Source organism: Benincasa hispida, chromosome 6 (genome assembly GCF_027475165.1).
Source record: "Benincasa hispida cultivar pf3 chromosome 6, pf3_genome.v1.1, whole genome shotgun sequence".
NCBI lineage: Eukaryota > Viridiplantae > Streptophyta > Magnoliopsida > Cucurbitales > Cucurbitaceae > Benincasa > Benincasa hispida.
In genome coordinates this window covers 28,896,998-28,908,233 of record NC_143483.1, presented here as the reverse complement: position 1 = coordinate 28,908,233, position 11,236 = coordinate 28,896,998, and the positions used below count along the sequence as shown (strand labels likewise).

Here is an 11,236-nt window from a genome sequence, read left to right as displayed (position 1 = left end):
ATAAAATCAAATTGAAATTAGAATCTCCACAAAAAAAATCAGAAGTTAACAAAATAAATCCAAAGTCAATTAATTAATAATATTTGGGTTTTATAGTTAATTAAAATGATTCAATGAAAAATGGAGGTGAAATGAGTAAGAAAATTGTGAAATAAATAAGAGAAAGATTGAGAGAGGATTGAAAAAGAGAGAAAGAAGAAAGAGAGAAAAATCTGAGTCATAAGTAGAGATTATTAGAAATCGGGAGAGAAGAGTTGAGAGAAAATGTAATTATTACAAAACTGTAAAATTTTTCTAAATATTTTTAAGAGAAATTATTTCAAATAGTAAAACTGTTGAAAATATTTCCTGATATAACAAAATTTTAGAACTAACATTGATAACATTGATTATTGACTACTATTAGTGTCCATCAAAGTCACTTATAAAATTTTGATATATTTTGTAAATATTTTGGTTCATTTTTTTAATATTTAAAAACAATCATATTTTCAAAAGTAGGATATTTTCACAAGTATTTTAAAAAACTACTATATAATTTCAATTTTATCATAAACTAGTAGCCATTTCCTCACCAACCCCTTTTCCCAAAATGAATAGTGTTGTCATGGTGATAATTGATAAACACCAGACCACAAATTCATATCTCCACAAAGTTCATTAAAATCTGACAATCTTGTTCATTGCCAAACCAAACCAAAATCCATGGATCACCAACACCAAAAACTCCATTCCTTATTCCAAATCCCACAACTCCATAACTGGGCCTTCGCCATTTTCTGGAACTTCACAACAACCACTCCCCAATCTTCTCTTCTTCCTGCCTTAATTTTCTCCCACTCCCATTTCAATCCTCACTCTCTTCTTCCCCTTTCCGCCGCCCATTCCCTCAATTCCTCCGCCGCCCATTTCCCCTTTTATGACAACAACGACCCTCTCTCCACCGCCATCTCCTCCGGCGCCGTCCTCTGGCTCAACCATCCCACTCTCTTTCAACAAATCAACAGAGCAAAACAACTCCAACTCTTCGGTATCAAAACTCTCCTTTATATCCCAACCCCAAATGGCATACTGGAATTGGGTTCTCCCGATTTCATCCAACACGATTCTGAATTAGTCGAACGAATCCGAAATGAACTTGGGTTTGACTTGAAGAAACGGGAGAATCATAATAATAATAATAGTAGTAGTAATAATAATGCTTCAACCCATGTTGAAGCAGAGAGACAACGACGAGAGAAGTTGAACCATAGATTCAATTCTCTTCGTTCTGTGGTTCCGAGTGTTTCGAGAATGGATAAAGCGTCGTTGTTATCCAACGCCATTTCGTACATTAATGAGTTGCAAAAGAAGATCTCAGAGATGGAATCTCGGGTTTTGAAGAAGAAAGGAGTCGAAGAAATGGAAGAAGAAGCGAGTTCGAGAGATGAACGAGAGAAGGTAATTGAAATTGATGTGAAGATTATTGGAGGAGATCAAGCTGTGATTAGAGTTCAAACTAAGAATGTGAGTTATGCTGTGGCCAAGTTAATGGAAGCGCTTAGAGATTTGGAGTTGAAGGTTCGACATGCGAGTATGTCAAATTTGCAGGATCTTACTCTTCAGGATTTGGTGGTTGAAATTCCTTCTGGGCATGCTTATTCTAGTGATGAAGGTATTAAGCAAGCACTTCTCAATATCTTAATTAATCCTTGAGTTTTAATTAATTTTTACAGGATTATGATTTTATTTGCTTTTCTTAACAAGATTATTAGATTCCAGATCTAGGAGTGGTTCTTGTTGCTGAGGTAGGGAGTTCTTGGGAGTATGTTGACAGTCTTGAATAAAATATTAAAAATAAAATGTCTAGGCGTTGAACTGAGTTTTAATGTCTGGAATTAATATATCAATAGAGATAGGAAGTATGTATTTGATATGAAAAATTTAGAGACAGAGAGATTTAGGTTGCATTGTAAATTTGGTTCTTATGATTTAGATAAAGTTATAATTTAGTTTTAGTAGTTTATATTTGTTATATAGTTCTAATGATTTGATATAATAGTCGGCTATTTATGAGAATTTTATAAAACCACAAAGATTGTTTATGAAGATTTTAAGAAACCATATGAACTAAATTCTCAATTTTATAACTACTAAGCTAAATTCTAACTTTTTTTTTTTCAAATCATACGAACTAAATGTTTTAACAAAAAATTTATGTCTGAAGTGAGTAGTAATAATAATAAAAAAAAAGGTAAAATCAGATTCCATCTATCTCATCATTACAGCACCCAATGAAAAGTTGACATGTGTCAACTTTTTGTTTTTAAAAAAATCATTTTTTATGGCTAAAAAAATTGGTCATAGTAATAATCTATGACCTTTAATTAATTATTAGGGGATTATGATTTTATTGGCTTTTCTTAAGAAGTTCTTTGTCTCCAAATGGTTGAATTCCAGATCTAGAGTGAATCTTCTTGCTGTGGGAAGGAGTGATTGGAGGACATTGACCAAACTAGGGAAAAAGTAATGAATATAATATTAAAAGTAAAATTATGTTTGTTTGAGTTGGTTGAATTATTAGCTCTGATGGGATATTAAATAATACATATCAGGTGTTCACTTGATGTTAAATAATTCAATTCTACCAATTCTAATAGGATCCAATATTGAAGTTTGTACATTTAGCAAGAAACTTCATTTTCCCGTATCTTTCTTTTGGACAATTATAGAAGAATTCAATCTTTACAACGCTATACTTCATACATAGACTTTTGAACTCTAAACTTTATAATTCAACTCAATGCTCCAAGCATCCCTATAGTGTTTCATCTCAAAATCTTGACGATAATAGAATGATTCGTGTATAAAGTTGCGAGGTCTCTTCTTTCAAACATAAATTTTTGTTGATAAATTCACGGACGAAAAAAATTTAAGTTAAATTGCAAATTTGGTCCCTTTGATTTGGATATAAAGTTAAAATTTAATCCATATAGTTCATAATAAGTATTTGTTAGCATAAATACTCTATATCTATATTGAATAGATAAACCCTAGAATCATTCATGTCAAATTGTCAATAATATATACATACCGAATTCCATTGAAAGATTTATGATGACTCTAAAGTGGTGGCTATTATCTTGCTCAACCAAAGCTTCAAATGCCCTAAATGGGATCTCTCTCTAGATGGGATTCAAGAAAGACTGGGTGCTTATTGCTTTGGTATATCGGGGACCATAGCCTAAGGTCTCTTTATATACTAGTTCAATTAGAATTCCCATTAAACCCTAATTAACTAGGAATAAGCTTCTACCCATTAAGTCCATACTCAATTAGGAATCTAGGGCCTTAATTAATTAGATCACATAATAGGGCTCAATCTAATAAAATAACCCAATGTGATAAATTATTGATCCACATACATAGCCCATACTTTAATTAAACATATTATTATTTAAATATGTCTAACAATCTCCCACTTGGGCTATGTCTATGTACCTAATATAATTAAATCACATAAACTTTAAGCACGCATAAACAGGTTATTTCAATAATAGAATTCCCTTTTAGTTCAATCTGGTCTATCTTCTATATTAGCACGGAATCAAGGCGGCTTTCGTCACTACCCTTGTAACTAAACCTTCCTTGATCACCAATTCCAATACATTCAATGACATAGATCAAGTATGGATGGATAGCATGGAAATTACATGCAAAGTGATCTAGATCATGCCTGTTTCCAACTGGTCCAAATTCCTTAATGAGATCGTTCTAAAAAACTTTATGCTAAACTACATGCATGATAAACAAGTTCAGATAATAAAACATAAACCATCAAATTTATTCTATATAGAAAATAAACAAAATAAGGTCAAAGAACATCCTCAATAACAAACTCCCACTAAACCATGGAATCAGAAAAGTGACTAACACCCATGTAAGCAATATGCTCATGAAAAACTTTAGGTGGTAAACCTTTAGTCAATGGATTTGCCACCATAGAATTTGTTCCTATGTGTTCTATCAAAATTTGATCATTCTGAACTCTTTCTTTAACAATTAGAAACTTCACATCTACATGCTTTGACTTCGTATTGCTTCTGTTGTTGTTGGAATACATCACAGCCGACTTATTGTCACAAAATAATTTTAGTGGTCTTTCTATGCCAACCACTATCCGCAGCCCAGTGACAAAATTTCGCAACCATATTCCATGATTAGATGCCTCATAACATGCTATAATCTCTGCAGCCATGGTAGAAAAGGCCATAAGTGTTTGTTTAACACTTTTTCAGGATACAGCTCCTCCAGCCAACATGAAGATATAGCCTGAAGTGGATCGCAAAGTGTCTTGACATCCAGCATAATCAGAATCAGAATACCCAATGATCTCCAAAACTTCTGATCTCCGATAAGTGAGCATATAATCTTTTGTTCTCTGTAAATACCTCATAACCCGTTTGGCTGCTTTCCAATGATCCATCCTCAGGTTACTCAAATATCTGTCTAACACTCCAACTATGAACGCAATATCTGGACGCGTACATACTTGGGCATACATTAGACTTCCAATGGCCAATGCATAGGGAACCTTCTGCATCTCCTTAGTCTCGAGTGTGGTCTTGGGGCATTGACCTAAATGAAATTTATCACCTTTAGCGATCGGGGTATCTCCCGATGCACAATCTTTCATGCCAAATCTACTCAAGATCTTTTCAATGTAGTTCTTTTGTGACAATCTCAAAATACCTTGAGAATGATCTCGCAGTATTTCAATTCCTAATACAAAAGAAGCATCACCAAGATCCTTCATCTCAAAATTTCTTTTGAGAAATCTCTTAGTGTCATGCAATAAACCTACATCATTACTAGCTATGAGTATGTCATCGACATATAACACCAGAAAGATTGATTTACTCCCACTGAACTTGTGATATACACAATCTTCCACAATGTTCACCTCAAAACCAATGAGGTTATCACTTCATGGAATTTGTGATACCATTGACGAGAGGCTTGCTTGAGACCGTAGATGGATTTCTTTAATTTGCACACCATAGACTTTGAATTACCAGACACAAAGTTTTCTGGTTGCACCATATAAATCGTCTCATCAATGTTCCCATTGAGAAACATGGTTTTTACATCCATCTGGTGTAGCTCTAAATCAAAGTGAGCTACTAGTGCCATGATTACCCTAAAAGAGTCTTTCGATGAAACTGAAGAGAAAGTCTCTTTGTAATCAATGCCTTCCTTTTGAATAAAACCCTTTGCAACAAGACGAGTCTTATATCTTTCGATTTTGCCATGTGAATCCCTTTTGGTTTTAAATATCCATTTACAACCTATGGGTTTCACTCTTGATGGTAGTTCGATAAGTTCCCAAACGTCATTGTCTTTCATGGATTTTATTTCCTCTTCCATAACACTTATCCACTTTTGAGAGTTAGAACTTTGTAAAGCTTGTTGGAAGTTGATTGGATCATCTTCCATTACACCTACATCATCCTGATGTTCTTGAAGAAACACAATATAATCATCTAGAATTGCACTTCTTCTCTCTCTAGTAGATCTTCTTAATGGCACTTCTTGAGGTTGTTGAGTTTGAACTTCAGGTTCAACTATGGGGACTTCAATGTTGTCTTGTTCTATAATTGGTTCAACAATGAAGTCAGGAATTGAAGCCTGAACAACATTTATAATCACATGAGGAAAAGAAACCAATTCCTCTTTAAAGACAATTTTCCTTATATTATCTTCCCCCCAAACTCAACATCCTCAAGGAATCTAGTATTTCTGTCTCAAACAATGATCTAGAAGTGGATCATAAAACTTGAAACCCCGAGAGTGCTCAGAATACCCAACAAAATAGCAGCTAATAGTTCTTGAGTCCAATTTCTTTCATTAGGCCTATAAGGCCTAGCCTCAGCTGGACAACCCCAGATGTGAAGATGCCTAATACTAGGCTTCTTTCCTGTCCATAGCTCATAAGGGGTTTTAACTACTGCTTTACTAGGTACCCTATTAAGGATATATGCTGCAGTCTTTAGTGCCTCACCCCAGAGGGATTCTGGTAGAGAAGAATGACTAATCATACTTCTTACCATATCCTTAAGTGTTCTATTTCGCCTCTCCGCTACACCATCCATACTAAGTTTGCCCGACATAGTGTATTGCAGGACGATTCCACATTCCTCTAGGTATTTTGCAAAGGGCCCTGGACGTTGTTCACCTGATCCATCATATCTACCGTAATATTCACCACCACGATCAGATTTGACAGCCTTAATTTTCTTTCTAAGTTGAAGTTCGACTTCAGCTTTGAAAGACTTGAAAACGTCCAAGGATTTAGACTTCTCATGAATTAAATATAGGTACCTATATCTTGAATAGTCATCTATGAACGTAATAAAATATTGTTGTCCATTCCAAGAGGCCGTAAGGAATGGACCATAAATGTATGTATGTATTAGTTCTAAGACATCTGAGCATCTTTTGGCACCTAATTTTCTTATGTTTGTCTGTTTTCCCTTCAAACATTCCACACAAATGTTGAAGTTACTTAAATCAAGGGAATCAAGAATTCCATCTGACACAAGTCTCTGAATTCTCTATTTAGAGATGTGACCTAAACGCTTGTGCCATAACATAGCAGAATTCTCATTTAATTTATGCTTTGTACCATATGAATTAGATATCAGGATCTTGTTAAATGAAGCAAAAGAATCAAACATATATAGATTATCAATTAAAGAACCGGTACCAATAAGCTTAGAATCTTGAAAAAGACTAACTTTATTATTTCCAAAAGAACAAGAAAAACCAAATTTGTCCAAACTGGAAATAGAAACTAAATTCTGTCTAAATGACGGTACAACAAAAGTCTCATTCAGATCTAAATAACAACAATTTTTTAAAAGTAGTCTAAAATTTCCAATAGCTTCAACTGGAACTGCTTTGCCATCGCCTACATAGATTAATCTTTCAGCATCACTTGGCAGTCGGCTCTACAGGCAACCCTGCATTGATATACTTATGTGAGTAGTAGCACTAGAATCTATCCACCAAGTATCTGTAGGTACAGAAGCTAAATTAACTTCATAACAAACCAAAGTAAGAAGTTTACCCTTCTTTACATGCCACTTGGCGTATTTGGGACAATCTTTCTTGAAGTGACCTTTCCTTTTGCAGAAAAAACAAGGATTTTCAGTAGCTTGTTTCTTGTTTTTATTCTGCTGAGATGTCCCTTCTGCAGCATCCACAATTTTTCTTTTCTTCTTATCACGAGAGTAGGTTGCCAAATGAGTACTTTATGTCCTTTCTCTCTTAATCCTATCTTCTTCTTGCACATATTGTGAGATAAGCTCATTAATACTCCATTTATCCTTCTGAGTATTATAGCTTATCTTAAACTGAGTGAATTGCGCAGGAAGAGAGATAAGTACCAGATGCGCGTGTAAATTTTCATTTATCTCGATATCAAGTGCCTTTAATTTACCTGTGAGATTGGACATTTCCATAATGTACTCTTTTATGTTTCCATTGCCCTTATACCTTATAGAAGTTAAAGAAGTCAAAAGACTACTTGCTTCCCCTTTCTCATTTTTAGCAAAATATTTCTCAATTTAAGCAAGAAACTTATTGGCATTTTCACTTTCTGTGATAGAGCCTCGAAAAGACTTCGGAATGGAGTGCCTAATGATCATCAGACACATGCGATTTGACCATTCCCACTTCTCTATATTAGCTGTATTTGGCTGTTCCTCAGTAGAAGTAAATTTATCGGTCCTTAATGCAAGGTCCAAATCCATACACCCGAGAAGTATCTCTAATCTTTTCTTCCAAATCTTGAAGTTCGATCCATTCAACTTAGGGATTGAACTCAGATTTCCAGATATTTGAGTAAGACCAACTGAAACAATAAACAACAAAACATATGCTCACAATTAAAATATAACAAAATAATTTCACATATGTGGTGGGCCCCTTTAATAAGATACCTAACACAACATTGATGTCTAGCCTTTGGGCAAAAACACCAACTGTAAATGGTATTCTCAACGTAGTAATCAAATTACTAACAATTAACTCTGTCAAAAAATAGAATTTCTTTGGACCGACTATTTTTCACATGAGCAATCCTTATAATTTTCACATACTCATTACCACATGCATACCCACAATTTGGCCAAATAATTATCTTCCTTTGGGCCGATAATTATCCGCATAAATTCATGAATATGCACATCTTATATTTTAGAATTAAATTAATCTAGATAACATAGGCTACTTTGGTAACATATTATTTTGACCAATTCAATCTAAAATATAAGGCACGGTAATATAATAATATTATTGTACAAAAATAAAAGAGGAAGACACCAAATAGTCTTTACTAATATCCACTTAATAATTGCATACACATAATACAATTAAAGCAACAAAACATGTGAATATCACTAAATATCATCAATCAAATTTAAATTTAAATTCACCAAAATATCAATCAAATTTAAATTTAAATTTACCATATTATCAATCATATTTAAATTTAAATCCACAATATGATTAATCAAATTTAAACTTAAATTTACAATGTGACTGATCAAATTTAAATCTAACTTCATAATTTGATTGATTTAATTCCTAATTTATCAACTAATTCCTAATTAAATAGGAATTACTTATAGGATTGATTAATTCTTGACAAATGCAAGATTTTCAATTAAAAAAAAAAAAACTGAATTGATTAAATTCACCAAATTCAACATTGTCAATCAAACCTAATCGAAGTTATCGACTAAACAATCCCTTAATCTGCCACCTACATGTCATGGTCTTCATTCGGACTGGAATTTAGTTCAATAGGATTCAATTTTCATGGGCATATTTGAACAATTAGTGACAAAATTGCCAAAAAAAAAAAAAAATGGTGCTCCATATATTTGGATAATGCCATAATGGTTTTCCAAACCCTTGATGGGTAACACATACACATATCCGGCAACATAGTACTCGACATTTGATCAGTACCCACAAAAACCATTAACTTCATCAAATTAAAATTAATATTCCCTTAAAAAAATATATAATCAAATGGGGTTTTCACCCACATGTTACCACCGACAAGCCACATAATAGGTTTTCCACAAAATAAATAGAAACATATATATTTCTTTTAATTGAAAAATACACGAAGCCGAACCAAAATTGAATCACAATATCATTGAAAAACAAATATAAGTCAACGATTTAACATGAAATTCATGCTCTGATACCACTTGTTAGCATAAATACTCTATATCTATATTGAATAGATAAACCCTAGAATCATTCATATCAAATTGTCAATAATATATACATATCAGATTCCATTGAAAGATTTATGATGACTTTAAAGTGGTGGCTATTATCTTCCTCAACCAAAGCTCTAAATGCCCTAAGTGGGATCTCTCTAGATGGGATTCAAGAAAGAATGAGTGCTTATTGCTTTGGTATATCGGGGACCATAGCCTAAGGTCTCTTTATATACTAGTTCAATTAGGGTTCCCATTAAACCCTAATTAACTAGGAATGTGCTTCTACCATTAAGTCCATACTCAATTAGAATCTAGGGCCTTAATTAATTAAATCACATAATAGGGCCCAATCTAATAAAATAACCCAATGTGATAAATATTAATCTACATACATAGCCCATACTTTAATTAAACATATTATTATTTAAATATGTCTAACAGTATTTAGTTCCATAGTTTGATCAAATCTTCAAACTATTTATGAGAATTTTATCAAATAATTGGGGACTAGTTATTTATGAAGTTTCATTAAATCATATAGACTAAATTCTCACTTTTAAAATCATAGAAATTAAATTCTAACCTTATCAAAATCATAGGAATTAAATTTAACTAAAAATTGATGTGAACTCATATGAACAAATTTAAACACATAAATAAGAAGAAGAAACAAACAATTATAAAGACAAATGGCATATGTTGTAGACCATATTATGTTGTCTTTCTTCGCATTTCAATTTTTTGTTCTTTCGTTTATAATTTTTCAACAAATAAGTAGACGTGAAATTTTTCCTCCATGATTCTAAGATAAAACTATAGTTAAAAGGGATGATAAAACAAATTTTAAAGTTGGAAAAGTTAAAATGAAACTTTAATTTCTAAACTAGTTTAGAGTAATTTTAATAATTCGATCCACACAAAACCAATAAAAATAATTCCCAAGTGTTATATACTTTTTTTTTTTTTTTTTTTAAAAAAGCTCAAAGTGTTATAAGTTAGAAGTTCAAAACTAAAGTAGGATTGTAGGTAATCATTGACCCTGTTCACGATTACCTGGTCAACACTGCATGACTGTCTATGTGGCAGTTTGCACGTGCCAGGTCACAGATAGTCGTGTATCCGGTATACGATTTATTGGTAATTGTGTACCGGGTACACTATTCAAACACCTATTTTTGTCAATATTTTCTATCCAACCCTATTTTTATTAATAATTATTAAAATAACAATATTTAAAAAAATCGTAAATCTCAAATCAAGATAAAGAAAATATTCAATCCAGTATCTCGCACATGTATCAGAGCCTATTACGGAAGCCGATCTACATATAGATCCATCCGTTGCCACAAGTCACAATCCGCCTTGCCCAGATAACTCCAACGAATAACCTAAATCGCCGCACCAGTGAAGATCTACTTCATGCCCACTGTTTTGGAGGCCTGTCTAGACCATTAACAACCCCCAAATCCATCACTACACTCTGTTTCTGCACCTTAGATCTGCCGCCACACTTCAACTTCTACTAGATCCACGTTGCGTCGCTTAGATTTGTGCCTCTAGCCGAACTCAGCTTTGATTCAGAGTTACACCCATATCCACGTCTGTCCAAATCTGCCACTGCCCTAACCTCTTCTCTGCAACCCAGATCTATGAAGGAATCTCAAAAAAGAGATCCATGTGAGTGAAAGAGGATTGTTCTAAATCCCATTGAGAAAGAACACAAACAATTACAGTTTAAACGGAAATGATTATGCATAAACAATAAATTACAACATGCTTCTTTAAATGAACAGACAAGGGATAGAATATGCAAACCATTAAAGAACCTTTCTTCAAGTATCCCTCGATCATTCAGCAACTCGTTCAACAGCATGAACTTGAACGCAACGATCAGAAATCGATCTCAACGAACGACTGGATGAACCTCGATCACAATCGAGTTCAACTCGATCCCC

The 11,236-nt window shown here is 33.3% G+C and overlaps 1 protein-coding gene across 1 annotated transcript; it reads left to right on the top strand.

Annotated features, from left to right (window-relative positions):
• The first annotated feature begins 565 nt into the window (after positions 1-565).
• Positions 566-2,666, top strand: LOC120080070 (transcription factor bHLH14-like). Its single transcript, XM_039034624.2, has 2 exons — positions 566-1,654; positions 2,440-2,666. The coding sequence occupies exons 1-2, from the start codon at positions 706-708 to the stop codon at positions 2,448-2,450; spliced, it is 960 nt and encodes a 319-aa protein (XP_038890552.1). The 5' UTR covers positions 566-705; the 3' UTR covers positions 2,451-2,666.
• Positions 2,667-11,236: the final 8,570 nt, after the last annotated feature.

Excerpts from the sequence above, each read along its gene's own strand:
- LOC120080070 (XM_039034624.2), top strand. The coding sequence starts at position 706 with ATGGATCACCAACACCAAAAACTCCATTCCTTATTCCAAATCCCACAA.